At 52.1% G+C, this 26,878-nt stretch overlaps 1 protein-coding gene across 6 annotated transcripts in view; it reads right to left on the reverse strand.

Annotated features, from left to right (window-relative positions):
• The window catches only part of bru3 (CUGBP Elav-like family member bruno 3), a 295,708-nt gene that overhangs the window by 88,730 nt on the left and 180,100 nt on the right, over window positions 1-26,878 (reverse strand). For all 6 annotated transcript variants that reach the window (XM_089548732.1, XM_089548731.1, XM_089548730.1 and 3 more), the window contains exon 3: window positions 3,765-3,893. In XM_089548732.1, coding sequence (XP_089404858.1) covers window positions 3,765-3,893 — 129 coding nt within the window. The remainder of the gene's footprint in view (window positions 1-3,764; window positions 3,894-26,878) is intronic.

Genomic DNA, 26,878 nt, shown 5'->3' on the forward strand with positions numbered 1-26,878 from the left:
GGGCCGTGGAGCGGGCCGCCCAGGTCGCCGTCAGACGAGGAATGATGGTCATCTAGCACGGAACTATCTATGCTTTTGACGAAATAAAGTTTTTCGTCCCCCTCATCCTCCTCCTCTCGCTCATCGCGGCGTTCCGGAGACCAGCACCGCGCTTGCTTTGGCGCACGTGCCGCCTTCTCGAAGCCGAGACGCGAGGAGGGAGGACGGCCGTCATGCGCGCGCTGCGCCCACTTCGCTCCGACGCACTCGGCGGCGGTGGTTCGCGAGCGTCTCGTCTCGAGCCTCCCCCCGCGGCTGCTAATGCGCGCTCGACGACGCGCGGCCGGGAACCGCTTTTACTTAAGCCCCGTTCGACTCCGCTCTTGGCCCGTCGTCATGTTCCTGCGACCGTCGTATTTATGCCGCGTCGACTTTTCGTCCCGCTCTCCTGCCTCTCCCTCGCCGCCTTTCCCGGAGCTCGACGAGTGGACACAAAATAAAAAAAGTAAAGACCGGAGCAGAGCAGAGCACCGAGCAGCGCTCTGCTCTCCGGTGCTTAAAGAGTGCCGGAGGCGACTCGCGCAGCAGAATTGCGTTAGAGCGCCGTTTTTACTCACTTTTGCTGACTCCGTCCTCCCGCTATGTAGTGCGCGTCAACTTCGTTCTGCGTCCTACGTGTTTTCGGTTCTTTGGGATCTTTTCTCTGTTTCTGCTCGCTTTTATGACGGCGCGAGCTATACTGGAATTGCTGCCGCGCTTCTTTTTTTTTTCCCTTGCTCCCTTCTACGTCTCGCCTCGCTGTCTTCTAGTTTTTCTCTTTCCTTTCGCTGCTCCTTAATGATCCGGGAGGATTCATTCGAGCCTAATTTGGTGTCGGCGCGAATTCCGTACAGACAGCGACGTCAAGTTAAAGAAAGAAAGCGACAAACGGAGAGACGAGAACTCGAGGAGAGGAAAAAGCCCCGAAGAGAGCCGAGCGGGCGAACCAGCCGTCGAGCTCTACATACGAGTGAGGTCGCATGCGCTATGCGTGCTCCGCTCGCGCCGGGAAGTGGTGATGATGTGTCCCTCCATAACGACGGGCCGCTTCGCGACGCCCTCAAACACGGCTGCGCCAGGCACTCACGCATATTAGCGCGGTTTTCTCTACATAGTCACCAGGTTCCCGGGGCCCAAAAAGGACAGGAGATCTTATTTCTTCGGGAACAATTTGCTCAACTCGCGAAAAATCGATGCCTCTCAGCAACAAAGCGGCCACTAGAGACGACGCAGCAAAAAATGTCTCTGTTTTCGTTGAATTGAATGCCGACTAAAAACAAGCTCTTCGACTTGCCGTCATCGTCTTGCACGAACTCGCGCACGTTCAAAAAAAAAAAAAAAAGAAGAACCACTGCACAGGCAGGAAGTATCGAATTTGAATGCCTACCAGGATCATGTTTACGCGTTTACCTTAACGAGAAAGCCGGCAGAGTGAAGAAGCCAGTCCTGCTGAGAGCAGTCGTTTCGCGCGTGTTTAGATCGTTATTTTATACACCAAGCTCTGTGTCAAGCAAATAGCGCACATAGTACGCGTCACATAGAAAAATGGGGCAAGGCAAACGGAGCTCTGACGCATGGCCGATGCCACCCGGGGAAAAGAAGCTAGACACACTGCACGAATAAGAAATCGAGAAAGCGATAAGAAAAGTATGCTTTTAGTATGGACGCCAATAACATTGTGCCGTGGATACAAATGACATAGTATTTGTACGTTTATCGCTGCCCTCTGGTTCTCTTGTTTCGGAGGGTCATCCTGATGTTCTGGTCCTGCCAGATAAGATGTACTTTGTGTGACTAAAACTGTTCAGCGCAGAGTCAGGGAAGCCACGCCTTCGTCAGCTGCACGGGACTAGAATTCTCTGAGTTCTCGCTCCGTAGAAAGGTGCATTAAAGGTCGACTTATGTGAGCTGGCTTGAGACAAGGCACTGGCCAACCGCTGCCTGTCCTGACGTTCCAGTAGGTTTTACAACTCGGACCCTGATTTCTTAGCTGACGCCAGCTCCGGATTCCATGATGCTGCACAGTTTAGTGAAAGTACGCTGGCATAGATCTGAACTCTTCCAGCGCATTCGTCAGCCCACGCTGCGATCCGCATTCGTCGCCGGCGCCGACCAATCACAGTCGTTAGCGAGATAACGGGCACCGACGGCGGAGGCTGCAACTCCCCAGTGCGCGTCCGGTCAGCCCAAGCTCGCTGTTTCTCTCGTCTATCTCGTTCGCTCGCACGCCAGCAGCCCCGAGCTGGCCCCCGGAGCGCATTTGGGGACCCGCAAAGCATCCCAACAATGGCTGGCCACGCCGATCCTCCCGCGCTGTGCAGATAGGCCATGCAGCTCACGCTTTTAACGGGTCCCCCGGCGGCAGTTTCCGGGCACGCCGCGGGAGGCCGCCACAAGCCGGGCGAGGTTGCGACGACGCGCGCAGCGATAATCTCGCGCTGACACGGCAAGTCGTAAAAAGGGCCGGCCTCTGCTCCGGCTCTATTTTCTTCCCTTCTTTTGCCGCATTTGCTGTGAAATATTCATCTTGCCCGAGACGCATAGCTGCGCGAGAGCGGAGTTTCCGGACTCGCCGCCAGAAGGCCAGACAGCGAGGCGGCGGAGCTGATACGGCCGATGGAAACGCTATGTATGGTACTTGACGGACTGGACAGGGACCGGTTAGCATGCTGCAGTAGAGAATTGTCATTACACGCTACCGCCAAAAATAAGTGAATCCAGACCTTCTGATACTTTCAAGGGACCTTAGTAATACCACGCCAACAAAAATAAAAACTATTAAGAGCGACTGATGAAAGTGAATAAGTCGATGCCTCCCCTATGAAAAATAGAGACAGCAGTCTTTCTTCAGGGTCTTTCTTCGCCATTTAACCTAGCAAAGAAATCTTCCATCTGAATTTCCAGCTAGAGGGACGTTTCATTTCTAGCTACGAGCGGAGGATATTTCAGCTGGAGGAGCTGGAAGTGAAAGTTTTGCAGCTGGACATGATTTCCGGTTTATTAATCCAGGAGAAAATGGAAACAGTTTTCACCTGACCAGGTCACTGTGACTACAGTTGCTTTTATTAATAATAGCAACGTTAGTAGCAATTCAGACCGTTTTGTTGGCTCTCTTGCAGGATGAACACATATTTCCTTGAAGGACATCGATCAATGATGGTATAACACATGCAGTGACACAGTAGAAGCCACCCTGACCACACGTGGCCGCCACAAACGCATCAGTGAGCCATGAAATATCTTCATCTCGACATAGTTGCCAGGCTAAGGGGGCGTCTAAACGACGCCGGTTTCCAACGCTACTTCAGGGCCCATGCTTGTGACAAGAAATTCCATTTTCATCTAAAAACTTCAGACGGAGTGATCGTCTCCTCTCACAGCCAAGAAGTCTTGCAATTAAGGCAGGCGCAAGCAAGGCAGGCAAGGGCAACATAACGCATTTATGCGCTGCATATGAGAGCTCGTTATTCCGACCAGCCACAAAGACTCCAAACTAAACTCCGGTAAGAACCAGCGGTCAGTTTCTGTGATGTAGCAGATTGTGGCGCCACCTATGATTTCAGCAGCCGATTGCAGGTAACGCCCGGCAGTTTTTCTTCCTTCACCGATCTATTTCTTAAGCATCTTTGACCACTTCGTCTGAATGCCGCTGGTGACGTGACAATCCCCTACAGCTTCAAAGTTTTGGCCTAATCACATCTTCATTCGTGGCGGCCTCCACACGGGAACCACAGCCGCGGCCTCACCTTTGCTCTGCCCGTCGGGTCCCCGGAGGATGGTGCACTCCTCTATCGTGCCGTACGACTGGAAGAGCTGGCGCACATCGTCCTCCGTCTGCTGCTTGCTCAGCATGCCCACGAACAGCTTTCGATCCTCTGCGAGACGAGAAGAGGAAGGAGCACAGGTTGAGCTTACACACGTTTGCGCTAAAGAAACCAGCGTGCAAGATGCAGGCAAGGTCCCCCAACCCAACCCGAATAAGCACCCTCTCCGGTCCTCGTTACAGGCCGGGGTCACTGTTTGCAGACGGTTACAGCCAGAAGGACTGCGCGGTTATGAACCGCGTGTGCATCACCCCGACTGTAGCACATCGCATTCCTAAGCGCATCGCGGTATTGCGACGTGTAGACCGTACAACATAAGTGCCACCAAGATGTATGTAACGAGAAATTAATGTTCATCTCATCGTTAACTCGTTAGTGCAGTGTAGACTCGTTAGTGCAGACGCTGAGCGCTTGCGCAAACGGAACACACCATTGCACGGTTGGCGACTTACACTGCTAACGGATTGGATCATGAAGTGGGCTGCGTCTTAGCTAAAAGGAAAAAGGCACAGCCACTGAGCAGCTTTTATTTATGGGGAGATATTTCTGCTCTTTCCATCGAATGATAGGTTTTTGCCGGTTCTTCTCTCACAGCTAAGCCTCAGCCTTTCAGAACTATCGCCGTACACGAATTTCTAACGACAAAAGTGCCGGTTTCAAGAGGTAAAAGTCCGGAACATGATGTTCTTTGTATTGTCCTACTTGTTGATTGCATCAGTCTGAAGGGTTCAGTAGCTAACCGGCCCTATCATAGTATTCATTGAAGACAAAGAAAATTGGTTGATAACAAGAAAATCTAGAAGCGCCATGTGGATCCTTGTTCCACGCAAGGGCGATTCAGTCCTTGTGTTCAATTCACCAGCTGCCATGCACCCCCTCTAGCTAATAGAACACAGGTATTGCACATATCAAGGAAATACCGAAAACCTGCGTGCAAGACTAAAACATATGCATCAGTTGTGAGTCTGCTTTAGCAGACCCACAACTACGATTCCGCACGATTGCACAGCTTCCCCCAAAGCGTCAAACATGACGGTATCTCTGCTTCACTACACGAAGCGTCAGTAACATGCGTACGTGTAGAGGATGAGATGAACGACAAAAAGGGCGTAGCGCAACTTATGGATGCATCGATAAGTTGCGCTACGCCTTTTTTGTCGTAGTAGGAAGGAAGTCACTGCAGCATTGCTGAGATTTCAGCGAACTTTGAAGAAAACCAGGTGGTCTAAGCCTGGGGCTCCTCACTACGGCCCGCCTCGTGGAGCTTAGGGTTGCATTAGAACGGAAAATAAATTCACTATTAATGTTTTTTAGATGCTGCATATAGGATGCTGGGGCCATCGTAGTGGGTCACACCTTATAAAACGCCCTAATTTCATTGCTTTCTGTGGAGTACGTAATCAAAGTCTTATATCAAAGTCAAAGTGAGGGTCTTATATGAGTTGCACTGAGCGACACAAGATGGCGATAGCAGTCAGATGGCAATAAAGTCGCTGAGCCTTTAAACATCACAGACAGATACGAAGGGCCAAGCTTCAGCTCTTCATAGACTACTTTTGAATACGATAACAATATCTCTACGCCTCGCCTCATTTCACTATTACCACCCGTATTGTTGTCGCCCGCCGATGCGTAGAGTGCTCGATACCACGTGCAGGCAGGAAAATTGCTCATTTATTTTTTAGGCGTCAGTCCACCACACGAAAGATACCTTCCAGAACTGCATTGGGCATGCAGAGTGCTTATGGATGTAAATTTGCCGAGACCGGCGCGCAAGACAGCGGCTACCCTCAGCGGAGCAGGGAACCGGACCGCGACGCGTGCGGCGATGGCAGGCAATGAGGGGACGACACTAATGAAACTGTCAAAGCCACTGGCGCGGAAGTCCAATCGGCGGGGGCCCAGGGTGCGCTGGCTCGGAAGAATTCGCGCGGAACCATCTCACCGAATTCTGCGCAGCGCGCGACACTTCCGGAAGGAAAGATTTAGGGCTGTCCTTTTTTTTCGGTTTTCTTCTTCGTGCACGCGACACACTCACGTATACGCAGGTCGGTGGCAGCAACGGCGAGCTCGACGCACGTACACGTAGCCGATAGCGTAGAATTCAGGATTCTGGCGAAGGAGTACGAGATTGCATTATAACTCGCGCGAAACGACTCCTTTGTTCCCCGACGGTGCCGGGGCAAACAGCGTCCGCCGTCGGGGGGCGCCCCGGCGCGGTGTCGCCGTCGAATCCGCCGCCGACAATGCAATCAAACGGCTCCGGCGAAACTGCGACGCCGCCGGTCCTTGTGCCGTGATTAAATATTCCACTTCAAAGGCGGAGGAGACTTCGACGCGCGTGCCTTTCGTCGTCGCGGAATTGGAAATGAGACGAGAACCAGCGAAAGCGCGCGGCCGAGGAGGACACAGAGTTGCACAACTTCTATTTCTGTGCCGTCGGATTCCCGGACAGAACCAAAGGATGGAGCGCAAGACAAAATCTCTCCGTTCGGCAGCGGAAGCCGCCGAAATATATTGCCACCGACGACGAGCCGCTCACGTCAGCGCGAATATCGGAATACAAGGGGACAGATCTGAGTGCGAGATTTTTTTTGTTTCACTGCGCCAAGACGGAAAGTGGGGATATATGAGACAATAAACTTTGGACGGACTCCGGCAGTGGCTTGCACACGGTGGCAGCGCAGGCAGAAAAGAAAGCGCCCACAAGCAGCACTACCACAGCATTGTGGATATCTCCGCATTCGCCAAACAAAACTTAAAGGCGAATTTAGAACGATGTTCGCACTTCTGTTCCAATCGCAACTGGCGGGCGCCAGTGTAGTGACCAATCACGGCAGCCCGAGAGGCAGCAAGGTAACTGCTACAGCCAGTCACATAACGATTTTACGCCCGAAGGTCGCGCTGTTAGGGGCTGAACATACATGAAATCGGCGACCCTGCGACCCCCGAATGCATCCAAATCACGAGTTTCGCTGCGCGAAAATCGTCGAATCGTCACCTCAGCGTTTACGCGCGCGAAGAATTTACATCGCTAGCTCCGTTAGCGCCGCAGTTATGCCAGCAACTGAATCGGTCAATCTAGGCATGAATACCGTTCAAGGAGCTTTTCTGTGAAGAAAGCTTCGGCGTAAAATGCGACTGATGTGGCTGCTAGTGTACGCGAAACGCGAAGGCGGCGTCAAACCGGGGTTCGAGAACCAATACACCAATTCCGCTCAGTCACTGGTAATACCATGAGGAAGGCTGGGGCTGTCGGTGAAGGTCCGACGACGCGCTGGAGGCGCTGAACTCATGGCGAAGTTTCGTAATTGACCACGATAGAAACAGTTCTCACGTAAGGCTCAAACTGAAAGGCCAAATTCAACCTATTCTCCAAAGGAAGTTCGCACGCCTTCGACCAATAAACAATTATATCATACTGCTCAGGTCGACTCCTGCATTGCGTGCTCGTTCGTATATACAGGGTGTTTCATGTAAGACTTTACACAATTTTTAAAAAGGCTTTTTCAGTTAGAATAGCGATTTTTCGGCATAACAGTGTCAGCGGTGTTCTACATCGGAATGCAGCTAAGACGTGCTAACTAGCTGGCTGCTTAACTTATATTGAATAGTTAACTTTTTAACCATTAGTGTTAGGTTCATTAATTATTGACAGGTGTGTACCCCACGGTAAGTAATATTCATAACAGTTTTTAGAATTTCGAAAACGCGGTTACGCTCGGCCTGTGGATCAACAAAGTTTGGTTCAAAATACATGCGCTCTCGAGAAGCTTTCAGGCAAAGCAACCTCTCCAGTCCACGCAACTCGTCGAAATAGCCAAAATTTGATAGACCACAGCGCCAAAGGTAAGCGCGTTTTCGAAACTCTAAAAACTGATATAGGCATTCTTTTACAGTGGGCTACAGCCTATCAGTAGTTAAAGAGCCTGCTAGTTCTACTGATGCACTATTCTGATGTACTATTCTGATGTATTCATATTCTGATGTACTACACCGCCGACAATGCATTGCCAAAAAAAAAAAAGGTAACTCAAAAAGCCTTTTTTTTTTAATTTTGCAAGTCTGAGATGAAACACCCTGTATATATATTTTTATTTCTCCAGGTTCTAGGCAGCTGAACCTCAGTGTTGAGCGGGAATCAAGCGCACACGCGATAAGAGGCACTGCTGGGAGGTGTCCACTCGAGCGAAAGCAATCGGCGATGCGCCGGTGCCGGCAGTGGAGCGCAATCAACACAGGTCCTCGCGCGGGCTGCCACCTCGTCTCAGGCGCGTTATTAGTCACCGCGACTAAGGCAGAATGGACCCAACAGTGACTGCAGCGACGGAACGCGAAGAAGCTCCCAGATAAGCGGCCGACGAAGTGCCCCTCGCTAGCGACGAAACCGATTGCTCCGAGACGACCCACGGCAGACGCGTGCTGTGGAGAGCGATCAGGTTTTAATGCGCCGACACTGGAGCGAAAGCGACGGCAGCACTCGCACGCACTCCCTCTCTAACAGTTGCCGTGATGGTCACAACAAACAACATTTCCGCAACTTTCTAAACCCCAGGTGGGCAATGACGTAAGAACAAACATGTTTAAACGAATTTCAACGCCTGTCGCAGGAGTTTGTCGTTGAGTTTGTGTCTTTTTGAGCAACCATTGTTGGAGAGCACAACTTGCTCTCCAAGAATGGCCGGTCGACTGGCACCAACTGGGCTACTTTCACTCTCGCATGCGAATCGAAGAGAATTGAAAGAAGGAAGCGGCGAGAGAAAAAGACAGAAAACACACGCGCCTCAGGCACTTGCGTCGAAGAAGCCACGACAGCTGCGGCACGAGCCAGGTATACGAGGGGGTACCCAAAAGAAACCGGACTAATTTTTTGAATCGGCACAGCTTCTGTGGTACCGCGTTTTGCCGCTAGGAGCGCATAGAACGAACATTTCAGAGTCAGTAAGCCGAGTGCCATCGCTGAAGGAGGTCAGACTAGTTCAGGCAGAGTTTTAGAGTGACGACTGTTTTGTGTGAGCGTCGTTTTTGCAATGGCTGATGTTCGTGAACAGCGTGCGCCGGTGAAATTCTGATTTTTTCTCGGAAAAAGTGGAACGGAAACTCTTGAAATATTCAGAAAGACGTTCAAGGACGATGCTATGGGGACAACTCAAGTGTTCCTGAATTAAATTCTGAACAAAGCAACAGTCATGCCAATGGAAAACTTCAAATTCACCTCGCCTCAAGAAAGCTCATCAGGTGAAACCAAACCTCGAAGCAATGCTGATTTGTTTTTTCGACGTGAGAGGACTCGTCCATTCAGAATTTGTTCCGCAGGGTCAGATAGTTAGCCAGGCTTTCTGCTTGGATGTTTTGAAAAGATTGGGCAAGAGTGTTCGGTGGAAGCGGCCTGATTTGTGGCAGACGGGTGACTGGTTTTTCCACCATGGCAATGCCCCTGCTCACACAGCCCTGTCTCTACGACATATTCGGACCAAAAATGACATGACCTCTGTTCCTCAACCCTCATACTCACCCGACCTTGCCACGTGCTACTTTCTTTGTTATGTAGAATGAAAAGACAGGTGAATGGAAAGCGTTTCGCTGATGTTGCTGAGGTGAAGAAAAAAACGACGGAGGGACTGTCAAGCATCACAAAAGATGAATTTAAACAATGTATTGAAAAATGGAATGAAGGATTCGACAAACGTATTATTGTAAGTAGAGAGTACTTTGAAGGATATTAAAGGTCTGTGCTGAAAATGTGAACAAATAAGTTCAAACAAAAATAAGTCCGGTTTCTTTTGGGTACCCCCTCGTACCCTGTGCGACGCTCCACCCCCCGCCCTCGTGATCATCGGAAGCCCCCAGATTGTTAGAACGGCAAAAGATGCTAGTTGGCAATGTTGCTAGTGAGCGACACGGCGAAATTCAAACTGCAACGAGGCTTCAACTGCTCGACCGACGCTTTCTGAGTATAAGGTATACGAATATAAAGATGGCGCCCATCGCTTCAGGCAGCGAGGCCTGCACCGATGCAGTCCATGCACTCGGCCTCATCTCGGGCTGTATTTGTGCGTTGTCAGAGAAATGAAACGCAGTTTAAGATGGCTCTCGTCGCTCAATAAGAGGACGAGAGACAGGGCTACGTAGCTGGACTAGTGGCTGCTTGTCCATGCCGCCGGAGCGAGCAAAAACGGGCGCCACTCGCAATGTAGCCGCGAAAACACGACGAATCCACACGTGTTTCCGCTAAGAGGGAGAGGACGGGGCCTAGTTGGTTGTGCATGGTTCTTCTTACGCGCTGCGCTTTACGGGACGAGCACAAAAGAAGGGAAGGACACTGACCGGACGGAGTAGGATCCGAACAACGACGCGTGCATAGCCTCCCGCTTAATGCTGTGCACAGAGCGGTTTAGTTTGCACAAACTCCACCTAAATCCTTTTGATCGCGCGCTTTTCATCTCAGGCCAACCCCGAGAAAGAAGGCCCACGATGAAGGGCCTCAGTTTACGGGAGCTAGGCGAGTCAGAAGCGAGCGCCTATGTGGCTCTGCTGCGCCTCACTAAACCATGAAGCCCTGTGGAACTCGCGAGGCTCGTCCAGGCGGTCGCTTATGAGCAAGACACAAGTTGAGAACAGTTTTCACAGCCTTTAAACGCAGTCAAATTTGCAGCTCAACAATCTTAGCAGAACACAATGGCTCAGCACTACTGCGGCCATGAAACGGCGCCTGTTTTAACGACGAAACGCAAACGACGCGGACTCTTTCTGACGAGAGCCTCGCAGCGACGCTTGAGCTGTCGCCATTTTATCGGTGGCCCCACTGGTAAAGATGCAGGCACTTAAAAAGGTCGGTTCTCGATCGGCCAGGGCCTGCGAGCTTACCATCTATCGATACCTATCTATGATGTAGCGTAGGCGCCCACCGAACATGAACGGCTTCTACACGCGAAAGGCTCTTCGAACTTAGCTCAGCTGAAGCCTACTTTAGCGCCGAGAGAGTTATTTTACATTGCAGCGAAGCGGCACAGTACCAGATGTACTAGGAGCTACGGCTAAGAGCAATGTGCGCAGCATACGCCCGCTCTGCCGATTGGCTGATGCGAGCCGTCGCTCCTACAGTGCTGCATATTTTTAGAGGGAGACGGAACGCTCCTGCTGGCATCCGTCCTGCGAAAAACGCGGCGGGGCGGACAGAAGACTGCCGCGGCGGAAGGCAGTCCTGGGCCGCAGCGCAGCGGTGCGAAGGACGGGTGGGGAGACAATTGGCTCGGGGAGGCCTTCCGTGCCATTTAGCTTACAAATCGCGCCCGGGCCCGAAATGGACGATCGTAAAGCGAGGCTTGCGCAGCGCGGGCGCGGGTTCGTTCCGAACGGCTGATACGTTTGTGTACGCAACGGTGGACGGCCGGAACGACTCCTCCGGGCCATAGGCGGAAAGCGGGCGAGAATACAGTGAGGAAACCAGTAGCAGTCAAAAGCGAAAAAAAAAACAACAAAAAACTTCCACAGACATGAAGAAGGCGATCACACGGAAGCGGGCGCAAGGAAATAAGGCTCTGCGACCACGCTGTGTAATTTAGGAGGGAGAAAGTTAAGGGGGTCAACAATCACTGATTGCAACGGTATCTTGTATGGGAGCGGTATCCCCAAGGCTCAATGGTACGGGCAGGGACCGCCAGAGAAGCCATGAGGTGAAGCGGCGGCACGTGTGGGTAAAATACGACCGCTTTAAGACGAAGCCTCATTCCGGTCTCTACTTCTCTTTCTCCACGAACATTTCGTTTCGCTCAATGAAAGTCGGAATGAGGGTCGGCGCAATATTCGGCTCTCGCATGGCAGCGCTGACAGCAGAGACGTTCAGCGAATGAAATGTGTATACACATACGCAAATAATAACGACGAGAGTGCAGGGAGAAAAAATGCTGTCAGAAGATAGTCAGTGACGAGCTGAACAGACTAAGGAAAGCGCAGCATCGAGGAAGGAGACATACGATGCTTTTCGATTGGTTCAGTATGTCAAAGTCCGCGTATTGCAACAATTAAAAATATAAAGTGAAAATGAAGCGCATGATATACGTTACCACCTAAGTAATTATTGCCTGCGTTCAGATAAAGAACACAACCGCTGTTGTCTTGGAGATGGAAAACAGGATATGCAGCAAGTTCCAACAACTCTCGTGCTGAAATCTTAACTTGTACCCTGAAGTAGTTGTGACCTTCGCGCTTTTTGATTCACTTGTTTCCTCACCATTCCGATGATGCAGTAGGTGAAGCATAAGCACGCGCGCCTGTCCGCAACCGCTTGTCACACAAGCGGTGCCAGTTTTTTCTCGGCGGTCGCGTTTCGATGGAGGCGAAATGCAAAAGGCGCTCGTGTGCTGTGCGACGCTAGTGCACGTTAAATATCCCAAGTTGGTCGAAATTATTCAGGAGCTCCGCCCAACTAAGTGCCCCCTCGTTCTCTTTTTCTTCTTGCACTTCAATCTTCCTCCCTTCCTTCTCGGCGCGGCTGAGGTGTCCGCCGAGAAAGTGAGACAGTTACTGCGCCATTTCCTTTTAGCAAAAACTACTAATATAATAATGCCCTACATCCACTACCCGCATACAAGGCTAGATCTCGGGGACTGTGCACAGTTGTCGCAGCTGTTATATTAGTTTTTTGCACAAATGCAGTGCTGATGGACGTTACTGTGAGAGCGACGAAGCACAGGCCACGCAGACGTGTACGTAATCATCAGGTGCTCTACGTTTGGACAGCATCGCATTAAGTGCACTATATACCTGTATGTTGCCGTAGACTCTTGCTAGATTCCTTATGCCTTTTGGAAGTTTCCCTACGAATTCACCGCTCCTCCCCCAAAACCCCTCATTGCTTCAGTAGCGCAGTTTATAAGTAGCGGATTATGGAGCATGCGGTCGCATCACCGGTCGGCTGGGTCGAATGCCAATGGAAGCTGGAGATTTTTTGCGAAACCTTGGTTTGGTTTGGTTTGGTTTATGGGGTTTAACGTCCCAAAGCGACTGAGGCTATGAGAGACGCCGTAGTGAAGGGCTCCGGAAATTTCGACCAACTGGGGTTCTTTAACGTCCACTGACATCGCACAGTACACGGGCCTCTAGAATTTCTCCTCCAAAGAAATTCTAGCCGCCGCGGCCGGGATCGAACCCGCGTCTTTCGGGTCAGCAGCCGAGCACCATAACCACTGAGCCACCGCGGCGGCTTGCGAAACCTTGAAGTTTCATGAACGGAATTTTCGCGACATGGATCGGGAGAGCAACAGTTATTTTCCTTCATGAGCAAATCATAAAATGTGTGAAGTGAGAGCTTCCGGCTCCGGTCAGTCGACTTTGAAGCCGCCCTTATCATTATCAGCATCATCATCATTTCCTTCCTTCCTTCCTTCCTTCCTTCCTTCCTTCCTTCCTTCCTTCCTTCCTTCCTTCCTTCCTTCCTTCCTTCAGGATTCTACCAGGACAAGTAAGCAAGAAATGAAATTGGTAGATTAACATGCACTAAGGAACCGGTTTTTTTTTTGCCTCGCTTGAGCATTACAGAAGGTCGAACGTCCTACATGCGGGCACACGTTAGGAAGCGGTTGGCTTCCGTACACACAGTAATTCAGTAGTAAGTTATAATGTGTTCAGCGGAAAGCATTCAGCTTTATTTATAACAACTATAGACAATATTTCTCCAAATGAACCCTTAAAGAAAGCAGGTCTCGCCCCTATCACTAACAGCGCTCGAACCTGGTGCCTCAAGTTCATCTCCGTTTTCATAAACTGTGCACAAAAAATAGATTCCGTGCTGCACTTAGTTTCTCCACCCACAAGAAATACCACAACACATTCACTGAACTTAGTAGGGCATAAATTTCACATGCCTCAGGTAATTATTGATCTTCTTGCGTTCGTATTCCCACTGTGCGAACTTCCTTTTTGTGGACAAAGTGGAAGCTTGAGCAAGTTGGTTGGACATTAGCGCTGAGATGTGATTTTTTTTTGACGCGCTTAAAACTATCATATTGTAACCCAAGCCTGCAGGAGCCTCGAAAGAGGCTAGCAGCGTGTTCCAAAATAAAAAAAAAATATGAAATAAATAAGACATACATCGACAGCACATTCGCAGTTTCCGCATTTAGCGAACGTTGTGCGTACAATATGAGCCACGAGTACCAGTCACTGGGTGCTTTGTTCGCATCGCCGGGGGCCTCACCAGTGATCACGACGCTTTGAGCGTCTTTGACTCTTCGCCTCCATTTCTGCCGCGAGCGCAGAGAAGGGCGCGTTGATTGATTATTCAGCCCAGGCCGTCAGTCAGGCCGCACTGTCGCCGAGTGCCACTCCGTGCTACGCTTTCGCTCAGCTCGTCTTCGTGCCGCGGTAGGCGGGCGTCAGCGCGATGGGCTGTCAGCGCTCACAACACGGCGCCCCTAATTGCACGCCCGAGAGCGGCTGTCCGCTCCGCCAGGCAGCGGCAGCCAGCACCGAACAAGCAGACTCCCTTCCCAACACAAGAGCACCTTCTTGCCGGCAGCCCCGTCGAGTCCGTTGCAGAGCGGCTGACGCGATTCCTGCGCAACTCCCGCGGGCGTGGAAGAAAAGGGTGAAAAAAGGGGGAAAGAAAAAAAAAACCTAGCAGCGTAGCTACCTCGGCGGCGCGTCGCGGGTGCCGGCGTCGTCGGCGCCCGCTGATTGGCCAATTGAGGCCGTCACAGCTGCCGAGAGCGGCGGCGCGTTCCTGTCGCGAACGCCGCGCCAGCGAGGGCTGAGTGTTTCCGTCGCAAGTCACGCTGCAGCGCGTCCCCGTTTGGCCACCCGCGGCGAAGAAGGGAAGGCGTCGACGCGCGCGAACGCCGGCCGCCTCGGGCGGGGGAGCCGGGGGGCGCGGCCGCCTAATTACGGCTTCCGTCCCCGTGCAGCGTCACCGTGCCCGCTGGCTTCTTCTTCTTCTTCCCCTCGCGGCCGTATTTGTTTTTCACCCCTCAACGGCTTCTCTCCCTCGTTCCAAGCCCCTCTCTTTCGTCCTCGAGGCCCCCTATTCGCTTCTCCTCATTAGAACCGAGCAGCGCCTTGGAATGCAGAGCTTCCTTCGGGATAACAAGCACGGATTTAACGAGGCTACTCGCACGTTATCAGTGCGTGATTGGCTGGAGCCGCAGACCAAGCCGATCAGATAAGCAGATACGACTGTCGAGGCTCCAGCTAAGCACCAACCGGTGTCCCACTGCTGACGGGCTCGCGAATTCGGCTCACTGTCAGCACAAGGAAGCCTCCACTGCGCTGCACGGTTTCAGCAGGCTGGCCGGGACTTCGGCCGCTCTCCATCCTCCCTCCTCCGTCGGGCGATGCAGAAAAGCCTGCCCCTCAGGCCCAGTCGCGCGCAGCAGCCAGGGCGGCAGCAGCAAGAAGAGACGCCCAGGAACGGCGTAATTTGGTTTTAACGAGCGGTCCCAGCCACGAGCCGGAGGGGGCGTGGGTGGGACACTGATTTGCGCCTCAGTTGCGGCAACGCGAACAGGGCGCCGCTTGTCTCTGGCCACTGCGTCCCCGTGCAGGGCCCGTCGGATGCCCACTGCGGCGAGAGCACGCTTCGGCGATCCACAGCGCCCGCTGTAAATGCGTGGGCATCACCCTATGTACCAGTCATGGGAGAGCAAGCACTGAACGGTTTCAAACAGGAGGGGAACATAAGAGAGGTATTGGGATTTAATTCATTAGTTTCTTTAAATGCTTCTCTCAGTCTGGTCACACAGGCAGTTTCGAGAAATGGACGGCAAAAGGAAAGGAGCGACGGGACGAACTCTGTGAAAAAGGAAGAAAAAATGCAGAAACGATAAACATTATAATATCCACCGAGCCGGAGTACCCGAGTTCGAACTAGGGTGGTCGAAATTATTCCGGAGACCTCCACTACGGCACCTCTTTCTCTCTTTATTCTTTCACTCCCACCTTCCTCCCTTTCCTTACGGCGCGGTTCAGGTGTTCGCCGAGATATGTGAGATAAGTACCGCGCCATTTTTTTCTAAAAAAAAAACATTTTTCCCGATTACCTACTTCTGGTTTCGATAAAAGGAAACGCGCATAACTGCTTAATTTGTAGGTGGATGCCACCGACCACTCGAAGAGCGATTGGTGTTCACTGTCCTAGTGAGCCAGTTAAAAACTCGCTACACAGACAAATACCTCTCAAGCCTGGAGAGTGCGGTTTCCGCACTAAAAACAGGGTTCACCGTCAATGCTGAAGGCCTTCAATTTTGCAATATCCTGACCCCGAGTATCAAAAGTAAAGAAAAAATATTAGTTAAACCAATTAGTCGCCTAATTACTGAACCACATTATTGTCCGCCTTGCTGTAAAACCCCGCTCAACAGTGCGCACCGACGCATCTCTTACAGTTTTCAAATTAAAAATCGGTAAACGGTTAAATGAATCACGCGGCAGTGCACAACAGTGCAAAAAGCACGTCCGGCGAATGGCTAACACCTTGCCTGTAACCTCCCATGGGGCATGCGGCCTCTTCGAGATACCGTGTAGCCAAGGAACGCAAGTGCGGACATGACGTCGACGAGGCGAATGCGGGGCACCCTGAAAATTTCCCCGACCTATACTCCCGTTCGCGGAAGGCGCAGCGAGCGGAATAAAGGAGCGCGCGCTTCGAGGCAACATCGTCCGAGCAGCAAAGCCCTGGCCTCGGCGCATTGATTCCCATTTGGGCGTTATTGTTGTGCGGACGGGAGCCCGAGTTTAGGTTACGGCAGGGCGCAGCGTTCTCCCGGAAACAATGGGAAACGACAGGAAGCCAATAAATCTCGCCCTGCGCAGGAATGCAAAGCGGGAGCGAGAGTAAACACGCTCCTACGCGAGACGGCAGACCCCCCCTCCCATCTCCCCCCGCTGGGAAAAAACCCCCGCAGCAACGAAGCGAGGAACGGCGGTCCCCTCTTTTTCCTCAGCGAGAAAAGACCGCCGCCTTAGCCAGGCACAACCCCATCGCCAGCCCTGGTTTGCAAAGTGGGGGCGACGGGCGCAGCTTGCGCCCACTGGAGGGCGCGAGCGGGCGCGCGCTCCGCGGGATTTAGCGCGAGTTGCAGAATGCGCGATGTGGCGACTGGGAGGGCTTTGTGTTTCCGAACGGCGATTGAGCCTCGGACCTCCCCCACCCCCTTTCCATTTGTTTCCGCGGAGCCTTATTACTTTCTACGAACGGGCGCCTCGGAACGGAAACAGCTTCCCGTGCGTGGCAATGCAAGGCGCCCAGAAAAACACGCAGACAAAAAAAAAGAGGACATAAGCCTGACGTTCTATAACGCCACTTCGCTTTCACGCTGCGCGAATCGACCAACGAGCTGTCGAGTTTCCAGTTCAAATTCCAGACTTTAACGGATGTCCGGAAAATTTTGCGCCCGTAACGGTAGTCTCATGAGCAGAGGGAAAAAAGAAAAAAACTGAAGCGACGGAGGAATTGCTCGAAGTTTAGTTCAGTGCTCCTGTATAACAATCCGACTTGTCGAAACTTCTGAAACAGGAAAAGAATGCTTCAGCTCCAACTTCTGCATTGTGCGTTATAACCTCGGCATAGCGCAGCACTGCCGTCGTTAAATTGATTGAAGCGTTTGATGGGCTCGTCATATTTTCTCAAAATGGAGCTCTGATAAACAATCAACAATTATCATAGCAGCAAAGAATGTAATTGATTGTTTAATGATAAGAAGAAGGTCGCATATCCCTAGTTTAAATTTTTTTTTTTAAAGTGTACAGCGTACTTAAACATGACAAGGTTATTTGCTACTACCCCCGGGGTCTGAAGAGCCCGCCGCTTTCTGGCTTCAACCGCGTGCCGCAACTGCTGCCGTCACGTTTTCCGGTACTACATCGTCGACGCCACCATTATGAGCTCAAGCACGTGCTCAAGACCATTATGGCGACACCGACCACACGGCGATATCAGAGTTGAAAGTCCACCCGCTTCTAGCGGCCAGTTTGTGGACGGCAACAGGAGACGCCTCTTATGTGTCTCGCATCATAGCATCAAATGTTGAAGGCGGCATAATGCTTTTCGGCAGCCCTCAGCGGTTAAATTCTACTGCAGTCGGACGCGACAATTTGCAGACACGAAAACTTTGCATGAGCCAATGTGCCGAAGCTTGAAACATGATACCTATGTGGGATTTCGCCCTGACAAACAACTCCGAATGATAGACGCTAAGCGCAGAGACCTCGTCACATATGCTTTGCACAACATGTGCGCCGCATGCACGTCGCCGGAGAGAACGGTCAAGACCATTTCTCGTCTTTCTCCGGCACTGAGAAAGCGCAGAGATTTGGCCGCGCGACTCCAGACGCATCCGTCTTCGTCGCCCTTCGGGCCATTTGCACGCCTGTCCGCGTCCGCGGCCAACTTGCACACACGCTGACGCAGCCGCGGCGACGACGGCCAGCGGTGAACGCCGTGCGCGCCAATTAAACGCGTCCGCTCGGAAGAGAGCCCGCGGACCGTCGCCTGATGGGAATTCCGACACGCCGATGAGCTCGCGCGCAGAGGAACAGGGCCCGACGTCGTCGCGGGTCGAGGAGACGAACCCCGGGGACGCGGCCAGCGGAGATTGATGGAGCCCCGCGAGTGACGAGCGCAACTCACGTCGCCGACGTCAACGCGCTTAGGAAAGGAAGCACGGCAGCCAAGATTGCGCCGCCCTGCCGACACAACGCGACCAGTGATTGCGCCGCCCTCCAGAGTGGACACACGGCAGAGAACACATGCCAGTCGGCGCCCCGCGCCACGGAGAGGCACCTTAATGTCACTCAGGCGACTCGGAGCCGCCTGAGCCACCAACACGCCGGCGGCATATAGTCGTCTCGAGAACAGTTGCCTTCATGTCGTGTTTTCCGAAGAGCTGACTTTTTCATCCACGACGTGTACTTATAAACCTTGAAAAAGGGAAAGAACGCGTGTTTACACTGTTGTGACTCGAGGTAGCGTGGCCAGTTGTGGCGTCTCCAAGGGGGTATCGTCCGGGATGAAGGAAACGGTTTGAACTTCTGATGGTTGGTTAGAGATTACAAAAACAAGCAGATTTAATGACAAGAAACTGAGGCACTTATTTACAAACATTTACAAAAAGAAGAGCAAGGAATCAAAAGTTAAGAGTTCATAGCGTCGAGCGTCTGGATGAGCCTGTTAACCAAGGCTCAGAGCCACTGGATGGACCTATTACCGAAGGTCCAGAGCATTCGTGCCCCCTTTGGTCGCAGGTTATATAGCCCAAGACTCCGCCCCTGCACCAGGCGACATTCCATCGCGACACAAAAGATCGGCACCAGCACCGCCATCGAAGACCTGTTGAGCCTCCTCACTAGGCGGTAACTCATCGTGGAACAAAAGATCGGCACCACACGTCACTGTCAACTAAGACACCTGCTTGGAGCCCGCACGTGGGAACTGGCGAGTCCGCATTCCTAAGTCCGCATTCCTATAGCATTCGTTAATGACTGCGACATTGCAACTGGCGTGGAAACACAAGGACAGCGACACAGGAAACCGACAGGACAGCACGCTAGTCGGTTTCCTGTGTCGCTGTCCTTGTGTTTCCACGCTAGTTGCAATGTCGCAGTCATTAACGAATTCACACCAACTAGCCCAACTGTCTTCCATGATCCTATAGCATTGTGTCGTGTTGACGTCACAGCCGCAGCTGCGCAGGCTTCCTCTGATTCGTTCCGGGTTTTTTTTCAAGACGAGGGACACCCTTTCTTCTCCTGTCGTCGGTTGCTTCTCGAAGGGAGGTCGTTTTCGCCGAGCCGAGTGTGGGGAGAGCCTCGTCGGCCACTTCCCAGAAAGCCACCCTTTTTCGTGAGGTCATCGTGGGGTCAAGTTGAAGTCAAACGACCCGTCAAAATTGCCGCTACGTTGAATCTCCCTCTGTTTCATCTCAGGTCTCAAGATGGGTCGTAACAGCTACCTCCCCCGCCAGACGAGTCTCGGCGAGTAGCAGTCATCGTTGCTGCACGAAGAGACGACTTGCAGAAGCGTGCCAGAAGTATGCCAGAAGCCCTCTGCCGCTCGCAACGTGGTCTTCTATTACGCCGGCCAAATTCTTTGAGGCGTCTCTGAAACTTCAACCACATGCGCAAGCAAGCACTCAACCTTCCTCCGAGCAAACCAGTTCCAAAAGAGGGTGCTATAATCCGGTTAGTATAGTCGTTGTGAATAGCCCACACTGAAAACTACCAGGACCCACGCAAGCTGAGAAAAACCGAACCTGCTACTGTACACCTTCACTTTCAAAACCGCACGAAAAAACTTATAGTAGCAATTTTGGTTCATAAAGAGCACTCAGGACTGCTTAAAAAGAACAGCTAAGAAGTCCGCGTCCCTTCCTGCATGTACAAAAAAAAGTAAACAGCTCCAAAAGCTGCATAACTGAGTGAAAATCCTGTAGTCCACTAACACCACTCAGCTTTACCACTAAAAATGGGAACTCGTTTGCCTTCTCCCCTGTCGAATTTTTCTCAGTAAGTCAATGCACAAAAAAAAAACAAAGAGACAAACACTTATTCCCCGAATTGGACATTCTTTAGCCGCGCCCTGCGAGGTCGTGGTCGGATGGCCGGTCCACAAGCAGGTGCTTCAAAAAAACTGCGGGGTTGATTATTTCCGCCTCTGCGCGGCCTACTACGGAAAGGGCGCCTTCTCCATTCTTTTGTCCCGGCTTGTCGAGTCCCCCTCCGACTCACGCGCTCTCTGCGGCGCCCCTTTTTGTGGCTGTCGAGCCCTATTCTTCGTAACGCTAGTAACGCGTAGCATCCGTCACGTGTCCAACGACCACGCCGTCTGTCCCTCTTTTGGCCTGCAAGGGCAGTCACCTGGGCTTTCATCGGGCCTATCCGCCTGCGGGAAAATTTCACTGATTTTCCTTTTCGGTCACTAGCTTTCGTGGTGCCGTCCCTTTTTGATCTGCCGGCCTTTGCATCAGCATCAACACCTGCACTGGCACTTCTCAATTGCTTGTCGCGTTCGCGATGTTTCTTCGATGGACAATGGTGCTTTCGGCCTGCAAGGGCAGTGACCTTGGCTTTCATCGGGCCCAGCCGCCTTCGGGAAAATGACACTGTTGGTTTACCCTTTTCCTCAACAGTTCTCGCGGTGCTGTCCCGAGTTAATTTGCCGGCCCTCGCATCAGCATTAACACCTGTCCTAGCAATCCTCATTCGCTTGTCGCGTTCGCGGTTTTTCCTGCGCCGCGACGCTACTTGCGGTTTACTCACAGTGCCAGGCGGTGGCTCAACTGTTGAATCGTCCACTCCTGTGGTTCCATCTGAGCACCAAAGCTCATTTTCCTGCCTCCTTTCTTTCGGAGCAGCATCAAACCCATTTCGGGTTACAGAATCAATCGCGTTTCTGTGCCACCTTCCGGCGAGCGTTGGGCTCTTGCCTGGCGCTTCACTGTTACCGTCAGGCAATTCCCGTTCACTCTTTGTGCCCCTTAGTACCGCCTTAACTTCCTGACTGCCAGCGCTCGCCAGCTGCACCAGCGGTGTCCCTTCTCTGGCTTTGTCATTGCGTTCACACCGAACCTCGCTGCATTCTTTTTGGCGCAGGACCTCTGTCTTATCTGCCAACGCGCTATCTGTCTCAGGGCTAACAGTACGCGCGTCACACCTTTCTTTTTCCTCGCAAAGGTTTCGCTCTTCCTGTTCTTTCTCCACGCGGAGGCTTTTCTGCGGAATAGTTTTACACTTCTCGCCTGCCTCCTTGTTGAGAACAGGTACTACTTGCTGGGGACAACTGCGCGACCTCTCGCTCAACTCTTTTAATTTACGGAGATTAGTCGCCCGCTGCAGAATCGTTTCACCCCTCTCATCTGCCATCTTGTTGAGAAGAGGTTCCACTTGCTGGGGACAACAGCCCAACCTCTCCCTCAACTCTTCTTCTAATTTACTGAGCTCAGCCTTTTTCTTCAGTAATTTTGCTTCCCTCTCACGTTCGCGCTGACGCCACTTTTCCTCTCTTTCTCGCTCTTCCTTTTTTTGTTCGATGAGACTCCACTCTTCAATGAGCTCCTCATCATCTGTCCCCAAATCAGTAATGGCCTGAATTATCATGGGTTTTCGTGCCAAACCCCTTGTCTCAATCCCCAATTCCTCACACAACAGCAACAGGTCCGACTCCCGCAGTCTCCGTAGGTCCATGATAGTTCTGAGTCTGAGCTATTTCCAAAACAACTATGCAAAAATACTAAACCTGTAAGATTTAAGCACAGGTGTCTACCAGTTCTAAATTTTAACCCTCTCTTAGAACCTGGTCCACATCAAAGGAAAAGCCAAGCACTCACCCACACACGTGATCATGTCCAAGACAGCTGCACTCTCGCTGGCCGACCGTTGTTGCCGCTTGTAGCTTCAGATTCTCATCGCTGATCCACAGTTGTTGTGTCTTCGTATCTCACCAGTCTCTTCGGATCCCAAGGCTTCGGATCCCACCGCTGTTCACCAGTTGTTGCGACGCAAGGTAGCAGATCCCACCGCTGCCACCAGTTGTTGCGACGCAAGGTAGCAGATCCCACCGCTGCCACCAGTTGTTGCGACGCAAGGTAGCAGATCCCACCGCTGCCACCAGTAGTTGCGACGCTAGGTAGCAGATCCCACCGCTGCCACCAGTTGTTGCGGCTCGAGGTAGCGTGGCTGGGATGAGGAACGTCTGAAGCTTCGCAGTTGGGAATGGTTGGAGATTACAAAAACAAGCAGATTTAATGACAAGAAACTGAGGCACTTATTTACAAACATTTACAAAAAGAAGAGCAAGGAATCAAAAGTTAAGAGTTCATAGCGTCGAGCGTCTGGATGAGCCTGTTAACCAAGGCTCAGAGCCACTGGATGGACCTATTACCGAAGGTCCAGAGCATTCGTGCCCCCTTTGGTCGCAGGTTATATAGCCCAAGACTCCGCCCCTGCACCAGGCGACATTCCATCGCGACACAAAAGATCGGCACCAGCACCGCCATCGAAGACCTGTTGAGCCTCCTCACTAGGCGGTAACTCATCATGGAACAAAAGATCGGCACCACACGTCACTGTCAACTAAGACACCTGCTTGGAGCCCGCACGTGGGAACTGGCGAGTCCGCATTCCTAAGTCCGCATTCCGCATTCCTATAGCATTGTGTCGTGTTGACGTCACAGCCGCAGCTGCGCAGGCTTCCTCTGATTCGTTCCGGGTTTTTTTTCAAGACGAGGGACACCCTTTCTTCTCCTGTCGTCGGTTGCTTCTCGAAGGGAGGTCGTTTTCGCCGAGCCGAGTGTGGGGAGAGCCTCGTCGGCCACTTCCCAGAAAGCCACCCTTTTTCGTGAGGTCATCGTGGGGTCAAGTTGAAGTCAAACGACCCGTCAAAATTGCCGCTACGTTGAATCTCCCTCTGTTTCATCTCAGGTCTCAAGATGGGTCGTAACAACACTAAGGTGATTCATTCTGCTACCGCTCTAACCCGCTCTTACACCGTGGCTCAAACAGAGTAAAAAGCGGAAGGTTTCCGTTTCGCGAGACTGCATGCCGCCTCCGCATGCAGTTCCCTCAGCGGCTGCGTATAATGCGGCATTGTTCAACCGTCCGCTCGCGTTAGGGCCGGCGGGCAGTTCCCGTCGTCGTGTGTTCTTGCTTAGCGGCCGCGTCACGGGCCGATAAATGGGTGACCAGGCGCCGAAATGAGCCCTCACTGCCCCATGCAGTGGCCTTATTGGATTCTCACTTCCTGGTGCGAGTTGCGACCTCTGGCACAGAACACGGGCTGCATCATCCAAAAAAGCCTGTTACCGCGAGGGAGGGTTACGTCGACGTAACGCGAGCTCTCTAGCACACAGACAAACACAATAAAAACGACAGGCCCAGATTAGCAGCCAAAAGATTGTGAAAAACCAGGTAGAAAACTTGCGGCGTCACACCGATATCACAGCCAATCCATTTGGGAATGAAACAGGGAAGGTTTTATTCTCATTTCGTACGCGCAGCTATTGTCACCCGCTGCCATTTGTTTCTAGAGCCTCAAAAGAGTCGAAGCAAATCCGTGACCGTTCCAGCGCCGGAATGGGAACGACACAACCTTCCTCGACAACGAAATGAACTGTACAGTCTTCCAGTGTCAAACTGACGGCACAGTTTACGAAGCACTTCAAAGAGCAGTTCGTATATAATGCTCTAAGTGGGCGTACCGCAGCTTGCGCAGTGAAGTCAATAACCAATAACTCCGCCAAATAAATAGCTACGCTTAAAATGCTTAGTTTGTAATTTGCTTAGAATAAGCATCCACTCATTATTTTTTCTTTGTTTTATCAAGAACCTCATCAAAGTTCTCGCTTCTTGCTAATACAGGCCTCGCTGCAGCAAAGTGGATGCTGTAAACTCAGCACCGAAGCAGGATTCGAAGTGCGCGCCTGGCAGCAGCGAGCCGGCTAGCCAATCACGAGACCATTGCATAAGTGACCAGGAAACGAAGCTATGCAAGAGCAGTATCGCACGTCTCGCCTATGACCCTTGAAGTGCTGCTGTATGACGGAATAGAACCCGGCGGGCTCTGCTTTTCGAGTGCGTATTTTTTGTACGCGCCATTACGCATTGATAAAAGAAAAAAGGAGAGGACTTATGCACCTACGGATATGCGCAAAATGAGGAAAAGGCACACCTGGCATGACATCTCAACTCAGGTCACACCGAGTGCAAAATACGCGCGCGCACAGACGCGTCCTAAATTTCTTCTAAAATCTTCGACCATCCGGAAAAAATATCGCGCTTTTCCCAAGATGACTTATTCTCCCCCCGCCCTCCTCCTTTTCCCTTGACTGTAATTTCTTCTGATCAACCCAGATCTTCATCTGGTTGCGCACCCGTTAAAACGTCTTTCCATGGCCGCTGCAGCGAAGGAAAAATGCGCCCGAAGAATTGCGCAAACTCGTCATGCGCAACAGCATTTACTCCTCTTAGCAGGAGACAGGAAAGAAGAAAAGCGCCAACGGCAGTGAGCTCTTTTTTTTTTCTTTCTCCCTCTTTATGTACTGACACAACGGCCGCGGCGTATCTGTCGGCGGCTAGTTTTTCCGAGGAGCGCGTATATGGGCTTTCCGCGCACGCGTACACACACGCACGCACAATGGCGCAGAGCAGCAGCCCGCCGCGACGTAAACGACGACGGCAGCGGAGTTGAAATGTTTGCACCCTCCTATATCACGGCTCTGTCACGAAGGGAGCCGCGCGCTCCGACAGGGTCGGCGGCGACGGCGAAGGAACCGAGCGCAACACGACAGCGCCGGAGAAAAGAACATAACAGAGTGGGAAGGCGAAGTATTGGGCAACGAGCGAGCGGGGCCCCGGAGACAGGCTACGGTTGGGCGGGGGAGGGTCCCGAAACGAAACGGCGCGGACAGAAAACTCGAAAGGAAAGCGCAAAGCTGGAGGCAGAACACGCGGGACGAGGCGGAGGGGAAGAGAGCGTGTCGAAGAGCGGAGTCGGCTACGAGGATCTACGTTTCTCGTATGGCGGTGAAGCAAGCGAAACTTTACGACCGGCGAGAGCCTGTTTGCGACTGCGGCGCTGCGGGCTCCGCTGTTGGCGCTCCATGCATCGCCCGATGCGGCGGCGGCCGGGTTGGTTCCGGAGGCAGAGCGCGGGCTGAATGTGCGAGGCTGGGCCGGGCCTGGCGAAGTTTCCTCGGAGGGTACACGAGACAAACGCGCAGGAAGGATGAAGAGCGAAGGCGCTACGCCGGGAGAAAAAAAAAAAACAGAAAAAGGAGGAGGAGCACAAGCAGAAAGCTGCTGACGTCGCTGAATCACCGGCAGTGCCTCGCAGATGCTGTCGCCGAGCGAATGTATGCAGGCGCCAGCCCTTCGCACCAGGACACTGTTCGGGTGAAATCCTTGCAACAGCGGAATAACACGACACAAACAGAAAAAAAAAAAGCTGACATAACGGGCCACACGTGCATTAACACAGTGGCCGTTGCACATTCTTTGTTTTTTTTTTTTTCGCGCCCTGAGCTTAGTCATTGGCGCTGTAACAAGCTTCGCAAGTTACAGTTTAATTCGTCCAACTCGCATTGATTTTCGGCTCATGCAGCGCCAGATCACCTCTTTACTTTTTTTTTCGTTATTGCCTGGCTTTGGCTCATGACATTGCACAACAAAAATACACATAATGCTATATACATACGACACTGTCGTGATCAGCCAGCACGAGACTGGCTTCGTCAGCTTAAAATTTCCGCAACATGCACAATGCACAACGGCTCTAGTCTTGAGAGCCACTCGGGAGGCTCCGCAGCTGCTTTTTGGATTGCAAGAAACCAGTCCATGCTTTGCCGAAAATAAATTCGGGCCGGTCGTGCGTCTTTGTCACAATGGTAGCCTGCCATTTTGGAGCGCCATATACAGTGGAGGCCCAAGAGCATTATGAGATCAAAAGGTGCCCCATCCTCATTATCAGTGCTTAAATAGCGAATTCCGTGCGCGTCAAGTGGTAGCTCTGCATGAGCCATTTTCTAAGCTGACATGGTGTTTTACATGTGCCGTTGGTATCATTCTGACGTTTACATTCTGAAAGACGTAAGAGATTGTCTTCTCAGCGACGTCAGGTCTGTTGATTTACATTTCCGGCGTGCACGCTGTGTTTACGAAGCGCCTTGGGAGTACGCGACCGTGCAAATGGTTTTTTTGCGACCCAGCTATAAATCTCAACGAGCGCCACGTGCGATCCCGAAAGCGATGAGCTGCAATGCATCCCTGCGTAGCTGCCAGCAGCAGTTGCGGTTTTTGAAGACATGGTGGACCTGCAGGCAGTGCAGTGGCAGCGTCGCGGCCGTTTCGTCAGCCGCTTTTCCAAGCTGCCACACGGATGCTTGCCGGCGGTTGACTCGTCGCGCTTCATCAGGCGCTTTTTCTGGTCCTTCGTCTCGACAAGCGATCGGCTTCTTTCAAAGTGTCCCGCAAGACATAAGGGTTCGCGTCTGCCACAGAACCTTGGCTATTACACGAGAGCGTACTTTTTAACGTTTGAACGATAAACTAAA

Source organism: Amblyomma mixtum, chromosome 6 (genome assembly GCF_055824585.1).
Source record: "Amblyomma mixtum isolate Tamu chromosome 6, ASM5582458v1, whole genome shotgun sequence".
NCBI lineage: Eukaryota > Metazoa > Arthropoda > Arachnida > Ixodida > Ixodidae > Amblyomma > Amblyomma mixtum.